This window comes from Ascaphus truei, chromosome 1 (genome assembly GCF_040206685.1).
Source record: "Ascaphus truei isolate aAscTru1 chromosome 1, aAscTru1.hap1, whole genome shotgun sequence".
Taxonomy (NCBI): domain Eukaryota; kingdom Metazoa; phylum Chordata; class Amphibia; order Anura; family Ascaphidae; genus Ascaphus; species Ascaphus truei.
In genome coordinates, this window is record NC_134483.1 from 513,585,895 (window position 1) to 513,605,423 (window position 19,529).

The 19,529-nt window shown below is 42.0% G+C and overlaps 1 protein-coding gene across 2 annotated transcripts in view; it reads right to left on the bottom strand.

Annotated features, from left to right (window-relative positions):
- Nucleotides 1–18,646, bottom strand: part of NSD2 (nuclear receptor binding SET domain protein 2) — a 59,082-nt gene extending 40,436 nt beyond the window's left edge. For both annotated transcript variants that reach the window (XM_075571091.1, XM_075571082.1), the window contains exons 1-2: nucleotides 18,488–18,646; nucleotides 8,487–9,078 (exon numbers count right to left, since the gene is read on the bottom strand). In XM_075571091.1, the coding sequence (XP_075427206.1) occupies nucleotides 8,487–9,014 (528 nt within the window). In that variant the 5' untranslated portion in view covers nucleotides 9,015–9,078; nucleotides 18,488–18,646. The remainder of the gene's footprint in view (nucleotides 1–8,486; nucleotides 9,079–18,487) is intronic.
- Between the last annotated feature and the right edge of the window lie 883 nt (nucleotides 18,647–19,529).

Genomic DNA, 19,529 nt, shown 5'->3' on the forward strand with positions numbered 1-19,529 from the left:
CCACCAAGGTAAATCCCCAAATGACGTTATCCAGTACAAAACACCCTTCTTTCTGGAAGATGGATCTTCCACGCAAGAGAGATGCAATTAGGATATATTTGTAGCACAGGAGGGGAGCATGACACATACACGGAGGGCGAGGTTTGCCAGAAATGTTAATATTCCTAGAATAAAGTTAGGTTTTCAATCCTATAAATAAAAATCATACCCTTTATTCTACTGCCAAGACCTGCAGCACATCGCAAATTCTAGTGTGCTGAATTTCCCACTAACCACTAGAGGTCACTAAATACTTCACTACTAAAGCTCTCAATTAATACTTCACAGGCACAAAATGGAGTTCTCTTTTAAAGATAGATACACGCACACAAAAACGTTTCCAACGCGTTTCATCCCGTGATGTTTGTTGCCCCTCTGCCCTTCCATGTACATAAACAGTGAGCTTGGTGTGGCCAGCAATAAACTTAAAAAGCACACATATATACAAGTGTGTGCGTTTGTTTGATATAAACCTCATTAAAGCGTTCCTTTCACTTTTTCATGCTGTTAGGTCTCATCTTATATTTTCTAGGCATATACAAGACCGTTTTGCAACCATTTTGTGGGATGTCACTGGTAACTAAGACGCCCATCCAACGCACAGGGCATATGGCCTGCTATTCACCACGACAAAGAGGAGAGTGTCTACAGAAAATGAAGACTAGTTTCTCAGCACAGAAACAGTGTGTGTGTACAAGTGAATTTATTTGCTATATGGTGGATGTTTCTTGTCGCCTTTTTAACCCACCATAATTTAAAATGTGTACGATAGATTAAAGTGTATGATAGATATAGATATATATCTATATAAAAACACAGATCTTGACAGGCCGTATGGCCTCTTTCATAAATATTTTCTAACAAACACACAGTTTATTGTATTATCTTATGGCTTTAGAGGACCCTTCATCACAAGGATATAGATATATATATCTATATCTATATATATCTTAATATATAAAATCGAATGGTTAGTGAGGTTAGTGCTATCTGCAGTGAATCTGATTGGTCCGTGACTCATTGGCCAAGAGGTACGCCCCACTGTGACATCACCTCCTTCACTCTCACACACTTGCAGTCACACCACACGCCCAGAACCTCTGAGGACTCCTTGGTAAGTTGACATATCACACTGTCACCCCCCACACTCACACACAACCCTGTACACACAGTCACCCCCTCACACTCACACACTCAGTGTCACACAACACTGTACACACACTCACACTCAACCCTGTACACTCACACTCAACCCTGTACACACACACACACACACACACACTGTCACCCCTGTGTACACACACATTCACACTCACCCCTGTCAAACAACAACCTGTACACACACACTGTCAGCCCTGTGTACACACACACACTGTCAGGCCGGTGTACACACACACACTCATCTCTTTTCATCCCGCTCTCTGGCCACATGCCCGTCTAAAGCGCTCATATATGCCCGCCGCCGCGCACATTACACCGCCCGCACGCGTCCATTACCTTTATTGTCCCTGTGCACATCATCTCTTGCCGCCGCGCACATTACACCGCCCGCACGCGTCCATTACCTTTATTGTCCCTGTGCACACGCGCGCACATTACACCCCCTCCGCTCACCTCTCCCGGCGCTACCCTCATCTCCATCCGCGGCGGGGGAACAGGCAGCGGACCCCCTTCCTCCCTCGCGGCGCCTCATCTCCATCCCCGGCGGGGGAATAGGCAGCGGACCCCCTTCCTCCCTCGCGGCGCCTAAGATGGCGGCGCAACCGGAAGGACACCCTTCTTCCCTCGCTGCGCCGAGTGAGAAGATGGCGGCAGCCGGAAGTAGAGGTAGGTGTCGCGTGTGTGTCGCTCTAGGTGACGTATGTGTGTGTATGTCACTGTGTGTCTGTGACTGTGTGTGTGTGTGTGCCACTGTGTGTCGCCCCCCCTGCCTTTCATGACTCCCCCCCCGCCTTTCACGCCCCCCCCCCCTGCCTTTCACGCCCCCCCCTGCCTTTCACGCCCCCCCTGCCTTTCACGCCCCCCCCCTGCCTTTCACGCACCCCCCCTGCCTTTCACGCACCCCCCCTGCCTTTCACACCCCCCCTCACGGCCTCCGGGCAACGCCGGGTCTCTCAGCTAGTATATATATATATATATATATATAACCCCCTTAATCCCACATCATTTTTAGGTGGGATAAGAGGGTATTAAAAGACAGGGGTCATTTAAAGGGAGAAAACCATACTATTTTTTTAGCTCTAGGTGCCAGATATTACAAAATTTCGTTACCGGTGTTTCCTGGGGGTGGTTTAATTGGGCGTTCAATACGCAACCACAAGCATGGACATTGCGGCTTCTTATTAACCCGCAGGATTTGGTGGCCATTTGTTTCCCCTGAAGCGAGCAGGGACACTGGCAAGTTTCTCATAACAGTTGGGTCCTTCGAGCTTAAAGTAACGTCTTTTTGTTTAGGACACCCCCCCACAACAAACAAATTGGGGCTACGGTAAATTGTCAGCATTGATGAACAGTACAGACTGTATATCTGTTTGCTACTGTACCAGCCATGGAATTAAATGTTCCAGGTCCTCCTACTGTTACAATTTGTTATGTTGTGGATGAAAATTGTTTAACTGTTCCAGGAATTGCTTTAAAAATAAAATGTTTTGAATGCAAGTCGGACCTGATTTAGTGTGCAGAAAATGCAAGATCATCGCCCAGAACAGCACCACCAAAGCAACAATCAGGGCGGTCACATCTGTACATACTGCAGGGGTGGGAAAAACGCAAGTGCAAAGCATGTCTGGGAGCGCTGAGGGAAAGGGGCTAGGTGGCGAGGAGTTTCAGAGCCCCTGGACCATGTCCCTCAAATTAAACTTGTGGAGAGGTGATGGATGTGCAAGGTGAAGCGCTCAGGGTGCATAGTGTGGCTGGGGGCAGGGAGGAGTTGTGTCAGTCATAGATACACACAATTTTTGCCCATCCAATGGCTACTGCGGCTGTTCCCCTAAATCTGTTGTAGGCTCAAAGAAAGCAATGGGTACTGGAAATACAGGAACACTATGTTTTGTCCATTGTAAATATAAAAAGCTATTAACCACATAAGATGGCAATTAAAATTATATTTTACTAGGACAAACATATTCTAGCCAATGAGCCCTATGGGAGTGTATGCTTCTAAATTAAAATCAGTCAAACGTTTAATAAAAAAAAAAAAAGTAGGTGACGGAACTAAATAATTAACCCTTATTGCTTTAAAGCTGCACTATGAAGAATAGCCCAAGAGGAGAGGTTTGTTAGAATATCTAGGATTCCTTCTCAGGAGAACCTTTGATTTGTGACCATATAGAGTGCGCAGTGGGGACACCGTTGTGGAGCATTTCCATAACATCACGAGGCTTTCCCAGTGACAGCTGAACTGTGAAGTTCAGGGGTAGTAAAAAGAGAAGAAGAAAAATATGCCCTAAAGGTTTAGAAAAAGCACACAAAAAGAGCCATTTTAAACAGGGTATTAATAATGCTCTTTTAAAGACCTGTGCGGGAGCTCAAATTACACACACTGTGCAGTATTCTATTTTCCAGACTTGTAAATCTGATTGGCTGGCCAACACACAGAATCTGGTTGGCTACAGCTGGAAACACCAACCAGAAGAGTCTGAAAATGGATTCAAACTAAAACCAAATTGGCGTGTCAGTAAAATTAAAATAAAGGTGGAGCGCAAAATAAAACTGATGGGGTTGGAGAGGAGGGGTGGGTAGAAACCACCCTCTGGGAGGTGAATTCTGGTACCTGCGACAGTGGCCACAGTGCAAGTGAACTCTGCCTGGATACGGGAGCGCCACGGGAACAACTCGGGAGACCAGGGAAGCCTCCCCAGCGAAATGCCGCTTCCTAGATTTATAGCCAGTTTGGCTAATCCCAGGAGCAGGTTGACTAGGAGGTTCCTGGCTCTATTGTTCCGAGACACGGGGCTCCAAAAGAGAAAAAAGGTGCGGGGGGAAAAGGCAACCAGAACTACAAAAAGGAGGCCCCTTATGAGTGACAAGAGGGGCTGCAGTCTGCGGCTGGGGAAGGATCTCTCCCGTGCTCGATAGAACATTACTATTTTTCAATAATCCGCGTGGGATCCTGGTGATACCCTTAATGGCACTGGAAGTTATCAGAGGCTGGAATTCAGATTCTGCAGGAACAGCACACACTTTCGTTGTTGTCAAACACTGTTTGTGGGTGGGTGCCACCAAGGAACACAAATAAAAAGGAAGAGGGAGAAATCTTTATATTATCACTGCAACAAACCTGCAGAAAGATTATCTGCTCACATTTGGCACCTTACATCCTTTTTTAATTAAAGTGCTGTAAGAGACACCACAATTTCCCAATGTCCTCTTGAAAAAAATAACAATTGTACGCTACTGGAAAACATAAAATGGTTGCGATATTTATTTATTTATTTTTTAACCAGACGGTTGTCATGATTGGTTTGTAAAGTAATGTACCAGATTGCAATGTCGTAATACATTGAGGTTCCTTGTTAGCACCAGCCTCTACTTCTTTGGGAAAAAAGAAATAGTTCAATTATCTTAATTTCTCACCTGGTGTTTCAGAATAGCTAGTAATGGAACTCAATGCACTTAATCGCTTGCCAACGCTAGCAGAGAGGCCCCCTGAGGTTTTCCAGGGTTTGCACGATTGCTGAAGCCAATAGGAGGATTAGGACATCTGACCCGGAGGCATTGCTTCATTCCAACATTCCTCTTAAAAACACCAAAGTTACAGTCTCTGTCACCCCCAAGAACTAAAGTGAACTAATACCAGTGCCATGTTTAACCATTGCAATGCTGGAACCCCAGTGCCAAACTTCTAGGATAGCAACTCTGTGACGGCAATCATGTGGTTATGGCACATCCATCAATGACAGATCTGTTTGGATCAGGTTCAGCACTCCGAGAGGAGTGAATGCAATCAACCCTCGAAAACGAACATCGGCCATAACTAACTGAATGTTATAATGCAGGGGGGGGGGGGGGCGTCTTCTAAAGGGACACCAACAAGTCAGGTTTTCAGGATATCCCTGTTTCAGCACAGGTGACTCAATCAGTGGCTCTGTCAGAATGAAGCAGGGATATCCTGAAAACCGGACTTGGTGGATCATGAGGACTGGAGTTGGCAACCCCCGTCATAAGGACTTCTGACTTGTAAAGTCAAGCCACCAACTAGTCAACTATAGGCAACTTTAAATATATAGCAGGGTTAAGGCTTGGGCAATAACATCTCACGATAACGATATTACATTTATTGTGCCAATTATATTTATTGCGAAAAGTATCTGTTCAATAGAAAAAAAACATTCACTTTATGTACAAGTTAAAGTTCTTCTTAAATAAAATAGATTTTACAATATATATGTCCTTACAGTCCACCGATGAACATCAACATGTCACTTAACATCAGAGGTGGAGAAGGGAAGTGTGCAAACCGAGGTCGTTGCTCTAATTAAAGGGTGGAGAGTAAAGGGTGGGTGCGGGATCCCTTTTATATTGGCAGATACGCCACATCTTAAACTGCATGTTACCAACTGTCCCCAAAATGTCAACTCCCACCGGCAACAGTAGCATCTCAAGTCACAGGAGTGTCTGTCAGTGGGGCCACGCCCCTAATGATCCCTGGAACAACCTGTGGCAACTCGCCCTCCACCCCCCCCCCTTTTTATTCCCAAAATAGCAGGTTCAAATATACCAAACTGACACCATAGCATACACTTTCCCTTTGTTATGGACATTTACTGTATTTTGTTCCCATAATGTACTGCGCTTCAGAAAACATCCTCTCGCACAAAACCACACAAATATAACATTTGTATGAAAAATTAAAAAAAAAAGTAATAAAAGGATTCAGAAATCCTAGATTTCTTTGCAGTAGTGATTACTGAATACTCTGATGTCCATTACTTCTGGAACACAACAAGTCTTTTCCATTCTGTTTCTGTTCTAAAAAGGTGTACAATGAGAAAATGGACATGCTCAATCTTATTTTAGAGTGCATAAAAAAAAAAAACCCGCTAAATGCTGCTTTCTGGTGGTCTGAAGCCTTTCCACGTCCTAAACCTCTAACGTTATTTGTCGCATCTCCAAATTTGTCCAGCAGTTTCAAGCCAAACAAACTGCTAGCGACATCCTATGGCAGTGGTCTGGTCGGAGAAAGCGGAGAGGATGATTTCGGTTCTCATCATGGGACACTATTTTTTTTCTAACTTAAAACAGATACAAATTCAAATACTACGAGGCTCACCCGTCTCTAGACTCTGATTCAATTTCCAACCGCTATGTAAAATATAAGCTACCCAAGTCTAGATATTTTATAAGCGTCAAGTCATTTTCAAACGGTCTCATTAGTTGTCAAGCGATTTGCCTACCACCAACTATTTTGATCTCACAAAGTTAAAGCTGCACTTCAAGCTGCCGTTTAAAAAAAAAAAAAAAAAATATATATATATATATATATATATATATATATATATATATATATATTTTTTTTTTTCCCTTTCAATATGTGCATCAATACAATCTGCACACTGACAAGTGATTAGCGAAGCTACAGATCGAATTGTTCTCCTGTAATCAATCGCTTGCTCAGGGTTATTTAATTCAGTTCTTGCACAGCATTGTGGGCAATGTAGTCCTGGAATATGATTGACTGGCAGTTACTAGATAGATACAATTAGTTCACTGCTAGTGAGAGGGCGGGGCTCAACAGCCAGAGCCTATCGGAAGGGGCTGTCACTTTGGAAATGCTTCCTACATTTAAAGACATTTTTAATGTTTCTAAACTTTCTTTTTTAAATTTTAAATGCAACAAGTATCTTCTCATAGTACAGAACTGATTTATTAAAATAAACACATGTAGGATATTGCTTGAACTGCTGCTTTAAAATATAAATATTGATATCTTCGTTTGTTGTTTTTAAGTATTTAGTTTAATAAGTAAACTAAATACTTAAAAACAACAAACAAAGATATCAATATTTAAAGTTTTATGGTTGGACAGAAGAGGAAGGTGGCTAGTCAGCCTTCAAGTGACTATAATTTCACCATGCTTTAATTGATTGTGGGAGTGCAAAAGGAAAGATTAAGACTAGTACATGTAGAATGTTCTCCAGTTTCTCAAGGGTTTCCTTAATAGCCATTACAGCTTGGACATGGCAGCTCTGGTTTTTGGTTACACTTGCAATTGCCTTAATCTTCCATCCATGTAGTCACAACCTGTAAATCCAGTGCTTATTGTGGCCAGAAAGTTAATACTATGCCAGTAAATTAAACCTCAGCCCCAAATATTTGCCAATCGGGCAGAGAAGTCTTCTTACTAGCAGTAAAAAATAATGCATGCCATTATTCACACTACTAGCCCTTTCTAGATTTTACAATGTAACAATGTCTATAACGAGTTGTAAAGCCAAGATCCCGCTGCCCGCACGCCTGGCGTCGCGTGTACAGCGCTTCACCGCGATCTGCAGGCAGATTTTTTAGGCGCGGGACGCGGCCATGTTGCACATTCTCTGTTCCAAGCCTGAGTGAGTACTCCATGGTCTTTATAGCAGAAGTTTGTCTCGTACAATTTGCTTGTTACACTCTCCGCATATTACATTTTATTACCAGAATTGTGCCTAGAATATCAGCCCAATTACACGGGCGCTGTTTAACAGGCTGTTCCTGTTTAACCCCCCCCCTTTTTAGACACCCATATGTTTAGAAGTATAAATAGCAGATAACTGGAAAAAACACATTCAAGAATTAGAAAGTATATAGCACACTACATTAATAAGGCAGAAATAAACTGAGCAATGGCTGCACATCATTGCACTGTATTTCTCTTGCCCTTTCCCTCTCTGCGTATCCAGTCTCTGATTGGCTCCCTGGCGCACCATGTCTCTGCGTCGCCGCACGGGAACACAATCCAGTTGTAGCCCCTGTAGGCTGACGCGTCACAGTATGAAGTGAGCCAGGAAGCGAGGGCCTGGTAGGGAGGCGGCAAGGGACTGGTGAGAGGCGTGCACGCCGCTGTCTGCAGTGGGGACCTAGCCTAGTGGTCAGCAAGCATCCAATGCGACCCCACCATTTAACACTATATAAAGTAGAACAGGGATTCTCAACTCCAGTCATCAATACCCCCCCCCCCCCAAGTTGGCTCAAACAGTCCCTGCATCAGCAAAGGTGGCTCAAATCAGAGCCACCTGTGCTGAAGCTGGAATTTCCTTAAAACCTGACCTGTTGGGGGGGGGGGAGGGGGGGTTGATCTTGATGACTGGAGTTGAGCACCACTAAAGTAGAACATTGTTTCCCCCAATTAAACTTCTGTCACACAAAAAGGGAATAATTCAATATGAACCTAGAGAGGACCGCACAATAATAAAACAAAATGCTGAAACACACACACCCACACAAAAACAGCACCAGAAAATAAAGAATACCTTAATTTCAGATGATTCGGAAGAATTGGACTTTGTCGATACTTCAACACTTAGTTTATCATCTGTGGACCCAAACTTTATACTTTTTCTTTTCCTCCCGCTCATGCTTTTCTGCTCAGTTTCCTCAGGCTTGGAAGGGTCATCTCCTCCATCCCCACATATAGAGGATTCAAAGAGGGGCTTTCCATTCATATAGGTTTTGGTGATTTTCAGCTTTATTTCCGGGGAGTTATTCTTGGTGGGGGTGGTGTGGGGTGGAGTCCCAATGCCTTGTATCTCTTGTGCATCAAAGCGCACTTTGGCTTCTTGGGCACCGGATTCTCCATTAAACACCCGAGAAGTTAGATCCTTCAATTTTTCCACCGGGATAAATGGTAGTGCATCATGGCCATTAAACTTCTGTATGACCCCCTCTTTTAGAGTGGCTGAAATATGCGCTCTGCCCAGGAATACGGAGCACTCTCTACTCACTTCTGGGTTTGAAGTCTTTCCAGTTGGGTTCCCAAGGATATGAGGAACTTGTTTCATTGTGCGGCGGTTGTTTCAGATTGACTACAGAGAACTTTAAGTCGTTTTCACCAATCTCACACTACTGTAGAAAAAGAAAAAGCACAAGCATATGAAGATGGAAGTATGAAAAACTACATGAAGATAATTCTTAGATCTAATGTACGCCTTTACCAAAGGTCTAAACTTCTGCTTCAGATCCAATCACAGAAAAGCATGAAATTACATCACAACTAACAAGTTTTACTTTTCATTTTAATCGACATAGTTCAGAAAAGTGTATACACACAAGAATTGCATGCTAGTAGTGTGTGTGGTGTGTGTGTGGTGTGTGTGTGGTGTGTGTGTGTGGTGTGTGTGTGGTGTGTGTGTGGTGTGTGTGTGGTGTGTGTGTGGTGTGTGTGTGGTGTGTGTGTGTGGTGTGTGTGGGTGGGTGTACAAACCTAAACATTATTACAAAAAAATTAACCTATCCTTTAAACCTTGTTTTTTTGGGGGAACCCTTTATATCCCAAATGGAAACCACCACACAAGTTGAAACAGGTCTTCAAAAAAGTTAAAGCCACTAACAAATGTTTTTTTAACCGGTCTTAAAAAAAAAACATTTGGAAGTGTGTAGACCCTTTATGGTGGAGGTACCACCATGAAATACGTTTAATATTGTAACTCCGGAGTCAGAGGACGGGTCTGCAGCTTCACACTTCCTAAGCAATTACAGAACTGAAAAAAGGTCTATTTATAAAACCATTTCCAATTCAAGTTGTAATTGGTTTCTGAATGGATTTGCATTTCAAATAATACAAAAAACACACCCAATTTTAATCAAAAGCCATCAGACGGTACAGAAAACTCACTTTTGACCTTTCTGGAACAGTTTAACCTCAAACGACCACAATTATACAATTACATTTCTCAAGAAGTATGTTAGCAAGAGCAACAGCTTTTCCTGTCATACTTGCTAGACAATATATTTTCTTTGTGCCTTGGCCAAACTGACTGTTTTTGTGCCATATAAAATAAAAGCAAGCCATTTCTATGCCAAGACTACATTACACATGCATTTTAAATGTGCAAATTGCCTTAGTCGTTTCATTTTCATCCAATTCAAAGTCCTAATTGCAAAATCCTCCTGCAGTTGATAATGGGAAATGAATGTTTAAAAGCTTTTGCAGGGACTTCAAAATTGGCATATTATAATTTGGTAAAACATAGCATCTATTTTAGCATGGATAACGGCAACTGTGGAATGTCGGCAGCATTGTTCCGGTGAGGCGGGAAACACCAGCAATCCTTAGCACGTAATGAATGCACTTTCACCTATCCTTATACTTTGCAAGTAAATCAGCAGAGCCAAACCGTTTCAAATAAAAACAATTGGAGATGGCTTACATGACAAAGCTTTGACAATTACATTTACAATACATTTTGCTCAATGGGACTGCACTTTTTAGAAGGCCAAACTACTTAGCCCCAACAAAAAAGACATTTCAGATAAAAAAGACATTTCAGACTATTTGTGTCTCTTTAATAAAACGTGCAGTTCTCCTCAAAAATAACTTCTTTAACAGGTGATCAATGTGATTGATGTCTTTAATATCAGATTATCAATTTTTTCCTAAATGTATCAAATATACATGCAGACCTCAAAAAAGCCGATAAAAAAATAAATAAATAAAGTCTTCCCCAGAGCCTCTCAGATCAGGGTATGTGAAGTCCAGTAACACGAGAGGGACTTCACAAACATGTTCATTTTGGTTACGGTCTCAATGTTTTAAAGAAAAAAAAAATTAAAATTCAGTAAGCAGGAAAAACAGAGGTGGAAACAGACACCTTATTGTACAGAATCGCAAAGAATGTTTTTTTTTTAAAGCTTTTCAAAGGAGTTGGGAGAAATGTAATCATGGTTAAAGCAAATATTTAAAAAAAAAAAACGACAATTAAAAGTTAAAAAGGTCACGTTATGTACATTTCCTTTCACACATTGCCCAAACCCTCCCAGTCTAAGGACCAAACAGGAGAAAGGGGTATTTTATATGTGGGTAGAATGGGATAAGCTGAAACAAACCTCTCCCACCCTCCAGCTCCCCATATTTACAAACTATGAAAAAATGTTAAAACCACTTAGTACCATGTACTAGGCTCCATGCTCTCACAAATTGTTAGTGATCATGGTCCTTGGAGGGACTGCTCCTTTAACTGTAAGGGCTCGTTGAGCAGGTACGCTCAAGCTGGACACGTTGCGGCAATGCACGTGTGCAGCATGAGCGGGTGCGCCTGCTCGGCGCTCAGCACGAGCAAATTTGAATTTGCCGCTCGCAAGCTCGTCACGTGTGAGGTTCTCCCAATGAGGGCGAACCAGCTCCGTGACGTAGAGGCCGCGCCCCCACCTAGCCGGACAGGAATCGCCCAGCCGAGCGCAGCGCTGGAGCGCCAGCGCGCCTCTACCCACCCTGGACGAGACCTAACGGTCCACCTAAATAAAGAGGCTTAGAGACTTTAGTTTCGGTCAGATTGCCATCAGGCTACCACCACACAACCTTTACACCAAGCTTATGTACACTCCAAGGGAGGAGTGTGCACTATATGGGATGCTGGCTATTTCCTCCCTTTTCTGTGTGCGCACAATTTTCAGCAACGGTTTGCAGAGGGAAAACCCCTCTTCTCTACACCCCTCCCCTTAGTCTTTATTGGCTTTCAGATACAGACATGAGTGGGGAAAAGAAAAAAATCATTTGACAAACATTCGTAGGTCCCAAACAAATCACGTGAATCCTTGCTTATAGCGTGGTTAGATTTAAGGAAGCTAGATTGTTGCTTTGAAGTCTATGTAGGACTGCAGCATTAAGTGGAGCTGCCTTTTAACACACTAATCCCCCAAACACATTTAGAATTAAATCCATACTACAGGAACCAGGCATCAGCTTTTTTTTTTTTACTTTCCCCACATTTTTAAATATGAACGTTAGTGATATGTTTTTATTATTGGCTTCTATGCCCATATTTGGGAGACTGTTTTATTTCAGGGATGAAATATAGCATACAAACAATTATAAAACCTATCCAGAATTATGTAAATTACACATATTGCCCAACACAGCAGCCAGTGATAGATTTGCCAAAAGTAATCCTGAGCATTAGAGAAATGAGAGTTGCTTCTTACAGGCTGATGCCTGAAAAGCACAGAACAAAAAAATTAGTCAAGAAAAATGTTTCACACAATACAAAGTTAGGGATTAAATGTATCATTTAGAGTGCAAACATTTTACTGGTAAATTGTGCATTTAAGAATTATTTTAATGGGGCCGTCCCTGCTAGGTGTACTAATGACTGGCATGCCTAATGAGTTAAATCTGGATGATTGATGCCATTTTTAGCAAAAATTGAAAGTGAGCTCAGACTTCAAGGGTTTAATTTCCGCCCTTTTGTCAAGTGAATCAGAAAAGGGGGGGGGGGGGGGGAAACACAAAATGAGTGTGTCTCCTAAAGAATTCACTATACTGCACTCCTACTTAATATAAAATTTAACTTTTAATATAATTACATAAAACATAAATTACCAAATCGTTGTGTATTGTGCAATAAAAATAAATTAAATTATCAAAACAAGCGTATGTGTCAGTGATTGTACGTTGGAATAATCTCAAACAACAATTATATTAGAGATAGCAGGACACAAAACGTTTTGATAATTTAATTTATTTTTAATGCACAATACACAACGATTTGGTAATTTATGTTTTATGTAATTATATTAAAAGTTAAATTTTATATTAAGTAGGAGTGCAGTATAGTGAATTCTTTAGGAGACACACTCATTTTGTGTTTCCCCCCCCCCTTTTCTGATTCACTTTTCAGTTCACAGGTTGCACCCACTTCTTCAATTACCACATATTTATTCATTATTTTGCTTAAATTGGTGTGGTCTTGTGATCACTCCCTAACCCTAGTGTTTTCTCTTTTGTCAATTGTGTTCAACAGGAGCTTCCACAGGCATAAACACTCCTTCCTCCTCCTATTTAGATACTTTCTTATACTGTACCCTTATGAAGATGTTGTCACGATAGAGATCCAAAAACATCATGTGTGATGTATGCTGCTATAGTCCCCAAAGAACTATCGAGAGCCTACAAGGGAAGTGTCACGGATTGAAAACAAGAATTAAGAATCTGAGGAACTTTAGGTGTGACTGATGGATAGGAATATGGAGGCATGTTGTCCTTGAGATCTATTGCCGCCAGCAAGTCACAGATTCTATAGATACCTAAACCATAGCAAACCAGATTTTCATGGATCTGGCTAACACGATCATGGTCTGTAGATGGATCCTATACTAAATTACAACATCTTCAGCAATTCTTCCGGCCATCTGAAGACTGCATCCTCCAAATTAATGGTCATCCGTCTAGTGAATCTGGATACCGCAGCATCTACTCTGGCTGGATTTTCCCACAATCTTCATCTTCGCGTTTTAATTTGTACATTATGTTAAACTTCCTTGTAGCGCTACTCTTCTTGTTCGGACACTGCCATTTGTATATAGTGTATATATTACTATACATCAAAGAAAATTTGAAGATGCTCTCTGGCACATTCCTGTCCAGATAGTGTAATTATTTTTCTCTTCAGCAAGACAAAGTGTTGATGCAACCTCTTTAATGAGGTTGTCAATGCACTCCACGTTAAAGGTGAAATGTTCTTCCTTCGACATATGCGGATGACCGGAGGTATACAGTCTAAGGCAGATTCTCCACCTGAGAAAGCTGACTTGTAAAACATTTCCAGCCTCGGACCCCTGAAATAAACTTTGAATGCTTCTTCTCTGGCGGCTTTGAAGAGCACCACCATAAATGGAGATGCCCCAGACACTCGTGTATCTTTCACAGCTTAGAAGTTCAGCTGTTGGGAAGAAAGTAGTTCCAGAATGTCCCAGAACATACTTGAAAACGAGAGGTAACTCAATGTATTACTTCCTGGTAAAACATTTTTATAAATAAGAAAATGGAGAGTTGTGGATGAGGCCTCACACACGAGCAACTGAAAAGCAGTTTTATAATCCACACCAAAAAAAAAAAAACCCTCCTGGCTGGTACGAGTTTATATGGTCTCAAACAAGTCAGGCAATCTGTCCCCTAGCTTCAGCTGGGAGTAGTCCCAAATTCCCTACTGTTATGCACTGACATGGAGGGGTGGGAGACAGAGGTTTTCAGGAAGTCCAGTTGTACTTCAAACTTTCAGCTCCCCTCAATCCACCTATAATGTCACTAGTTCAGTAATGACCATCCAACAGATCAATTCAAGCTTGATTTTGTCTTAGGCTGAGTCCATAGAGACTTCAGTCGTGCGGAGGCTGAGGCCTTAGTTCACGCGCAGTCCAGGGACGGGACAGTGACATCACAGAGCTGGTTCGCACTCATTGGACGAACCGCTCACGTGACCGGTCCTGCGCTCCCGTGAGCACTTAAAAAAAAAAACAATTGTCGGCTACGCTTCCGCACGCCTGCGGAAGCGTGTGCGAGTCCCTGCTAAAGTCTCAATGTGGCTGCAGGGGCTCACTGCCAAGCGTGAGCGCGTGTCAGTGCCTAAACGCTGACCATGCCCGCGGCCTAAGTATAGTTGGCAACAGAAGTTGCCAAGACATGTCCTACTTGCACTTTATTCTTACTGTATGTCACCGCTCTTGGGATAAAGGGCAGGCTAGCGAAGTTAGGCCAGCTTATTCTTTGAGAGATGGCCTTGTGTATGGCCCAATACCCTTTTAACTATTTAGATTAACAAATCCATTAGGACAAGTTGGCCATTATTGAATATGCTGTGAAGCCATTTTACCAGTCATTTGAATGGCCGTAACAATTTTCCAGCATGAGGAAGATCATTTCACAGCATATTAAATAACACCATTGTAATTAACGTATATATGCAATAAACAACTCTTAAAAATACACAATTACCATTTCATCCTTGAATGAGTATTAAAAAATATATGCATGTACTGTAATGGGCCTCATTCCTATTACTTTGATAAGAGGAAGTAGCCATTTGACATGCATGCATACATGTGGGGAACAAACATTAAATAAATGTTTAGAAGCCAATCAACTGCATAGCCTTTAAAATCATTGCTACAGCAAGCAATGGTTTGACAGTACTGAATGCGACAGCACCCTTAAGGCCTCACAATTAACATCTTTAGATCTGCAAGGTCAATAGTGTTCATTTTTAAGTGCAACAGAAAAAATGTTTTCAGGCAAGGTGCTTTATAAGCTATTTATACATGCCTCAGAGAAATCAGAGAGATTTCCGATACGGTTTCCATAGCAGATAAACAAGGCAAGCAGTGACTCACTGTCTGTCTAATATGGGTGAACCTGACAGGGAACGCTAGTGACCTAGCATACCTTAGGCTATGTCCCCGCTGCATGCTGAAGCGCCCGTCATAGGGCGCTGCTGGGACAAGAGCAGCCCCCACTACCAGGGTTGGCCACCGCAATGCGCGGCCAGAATTTTCTGAAGACAGAAAAACTGTTCAGATCGGCGACAGAGCGCTGGCCACACCCCCAGCAGTTCAGCCAATGAGGACGAACATGCCGGGTGACGTCATGGCCGCACCCCCCGACGCAGCACTACAGACCGGGGAATACAGCTGCAGGCGCTGCCAGCCTGGCAGGCGTGCAGCGCCGACACCAGGGACAAAGCCTTATACATATATGTAGATGTACTTTCTGTATGTCACAACAATCACACTCATGATTTTTTTTCCTGATGGCTAACTTGATTACCTCTATTCTTCCTATAGATTATAAAATGTACTAATATTTTTGAATGATGGGGAAAATACACATTTTCTTAGCACTGCTAACCGCCCTTTCCATTTGTTGGTTATATGGTTATTGGAATCTCAATTCATTTTTTAAGATTGCAAACAATGTATTCAGTGAGACAGTTGCGACCAATTCTCTCCCCCCCCTTCCCTTCCTCTCCTCCCCCTTTTTATGCTGCATTATAATTGCCGGGTTGTAAGAATAAAGTAAAAGAAAATGGCTATAGTTTCAGCTCACAAAAACAGTTGCAGGCTGATGACTCAATGCACGTCATGATATCTCAAAGCAAATTTTAGTATTCTGACTTCCTGTTTATTTCATTGCCTGCTGTGGCGGCAAAAGGGTTAAGAAAATGTGATGCTTTGTAATACAATATTGCACAAAACACCTGGCAGCTAAAATGTTAAATATTTTACAGGTGTCGGTTAAGGGTTCTGAGGTTAGCACATGTAACACCAATGCATTATGGCACAGAAACAGTTAATCCAACATAATTTGGCCTATTTGAGTGTTTACAGTAAAAAAAAAAAAAAAATGTAGAACAAAAATGTATTTTACCACAGACTGAAGAACATACTAAATGGATTGTAAGTTCTTCGGAGAAGGGACTAATTTTCCTAATGTTTATTTTATGAATGAGGCGCTTGTATTATCCCATTATGTCACATGTGTTACTGCTGTAAAAGCACTATGTACATGGATTGCACTATATAAACACGTACAAACAGCACATGAATATGGGGCATGTGAGGTTCTAAAATCTCCATATCCTCTAGGGCAAGCTCGTATTGGCCAATCACACAGCATTACAGCCTGCAAAAACGCTGGTGTCTGAAGAGATACTCATCATGCAGTATATGCAGGTGCTTGCATCCTACTCGGTACAGCTTTCTACATCATTATTTCCTACTTTGCACAGCTAGTGCAACTAGTCTGATCTGTTTGTACAAACCTATATCAGTCATAAGAAACCAGTCCTGACTGAGCAGCCATTATACGGAGGGGCTGGTTGTCCATTTGTTGCACTAATTCTTGGTTATCTACATTCACATCTCAATATCCGCAAGCTAGCGTGAAGAGGTTATTTGAATAATCCCATGCAGTCACTACAGGACTGGGATAAATAAGTGTACTAACATGGCATCCTCTACACAGACTGCCAAAATGACACCTGAAAAGGGCAGCAAATACAGGGATGGAGCTGCTGAATAAATACGTAAAAATGTCTTCATCGCTAGTGATACGCGTAAAACAAAAACCTAGCGTTTCAGATTAGGTCTTTAAATAACAACCTCTTAAAATTAAAAGACATGTACCATTTATATTGTGCCAACCTGAAATGTAAAAAAAAGCAAATATATATGCACCAACACAGCTGGAGCACTGTACAGTGGGGGGATACAAAGATGTGAGTAATAAAAATAAAATACAGGTATTTTTTAGAAATATATACACTTTTTTTTTATCGCTCACATTGTACTCCCACTCACAATGCTCCAGATGTTTGGCGCATATATACATATTTATACACTAATATTCACTGATGTACAGTATCACGTGTTTAGAACACATCAGATTCTTTTTTGGGGATTCTTAATCATTAGGGATATAGAGCCGGAGGAGTGTGACCCCAAAAGGTAACATACAGAGAGAGGTGTGTGTCAAGCTCTCGATGCCCGCATACAATTTCCAAGCCTACCCTCAACTTCTCCCCATACCACAGACCTCTTGGGGCAGCAGCCATGAAAGGCTTGGAGTGAGGCTAGTGAGGATGGGAGGGAAATCATTGGGATGATGTAGGAAGAAAGAGGGACACTTGATACCATTAGATGCCTGTCCCATCCCATCCATCGCCTTGGTTAGGAAACTTAATTCAGGGGAGAAAATGGGGATGCTTCTTAAACTGCAGCAGTAAAAGCAATCCTATCCCGGCATCTGCTTAACTACAATTAATACATACACACACACTATACATGAGTGACACAGGAATATATATATATATATATATATATATATATATATATATATATATACACACACACACACACACACACACACACACACACACACACACACACACTTTAAATATTTCTTTACGATTATGTTTCAGTCTCAATAGGGACCACAACGTAGAAAATGTTCAATAAATCTTTCAATTGGAATAGTGCTGGTAATCCACATTTTTTTTTATAATAGTCCTGCAGTTTTACCAACTTATTGCCAGTAACCAGGAGCACAGCTGACCCATTTAACATATATCTTGAAGCAGTTCAGACGTATACACAAATATATATTATGATGGGAAGTGGTTTAGAAGTACATACGCACTAATTACATATATGAAGTGGTTTAGGTGTGTGTGTGTGTGTATATATACACATACATACACATATACACAATCCTGCTGCCCTCCCCCCATCCTATACCAGAACCCGGTAATTACAACAGATAATAGCCCCGTTATTGATAGTGATAATTACATGAGCTCACACGCAGGGCCCGGATCCCGCCAAGTTTCAGGCCTAACCGCCCACATACACCCCCTCCCCCCTTCTCCTCCCATTACTACAACTACAACATGCAACCGGAGCAGGAAAGGCCCGAACACGGAGGCCATCACGGGACACACCGAAACAAACACACGCAATACGGGCACATAAAATAGCGAGAAGTGACCTGTTTGTCGCATCCTTATGGGCGCGATGGGGTAAGGGCTGCTGCTGGCTGGCAATCAATGAGAGAGAGCGCGGCGCGCGGCGGCTTAAGCTCCGCCCCCCATTCGCTCTTGGCGGCGGGGCACGCCCCTCCCCTCGCAGATGTCCGCGCGAAAATTCCAGGCTGCTGATTGGCTGCAGGGCGAAGGAAAGACGGGGGGGAGGGAGAGAAGGGGGAAGATATGACCGGTTATTTTCAAATGTAAAAAAAAAAAAAAAAAAAATGTAACGTTCGGAAGGTAGTGACGTAGGGAACAGAGGCCGCGACGGCCGAGTGCGGGGCATCCGTTAACGGTCACTCTTGCCCCTATGACGTCTTTATGCTTGAAATTATCTGCCCGCGCTCCTCTACACCCTTTCGCTGCCAGGGGAGGCTTTTGCAATGCGTTGCAAATGGGGGTTAGAGAGTGTAGCAGAATGTATGTGGAATGTTGAAATGAAATCAAAAGATATATATATATATATATATATATATATATATATATATATATATATATATATATATATATATATATATATATATATATATATATATATATATATATATATATATATATATATATATATATATATATATATATATATATATATATATATATATATATATATATATCTCACACTAGGAAAAAAGAGGGAAACACGGTCTTGTTTTGAAATACAAGTTACAACAAGTAAGAGCAGAGCCCTCAGTGTCAAGCTGCTGAATAACAGGGTCTCTGACTCCGTATGTATAATGTTGTATGTTGCCATCAGTGTATGCAGCGCTTTACAAAAATGACAATAGAAAATAAATGACAATCTCTGGGACAATAAACGCAACAGGTAAATGGCAATGTAGGACAAAGGGAGACCTTGTCCCGAAGAGCTTACAATCAAAGGCCCTGATCCACAAAAGGGTGCTAAACTTTAGCACTTAATAGTTAACTCTTAATGGAGGCTTGCTACGGCTTGGTCCCCTTTTGTGGATCTGCGTCTGAGGCCGAGCTCAGACTGGCTGCTACGTC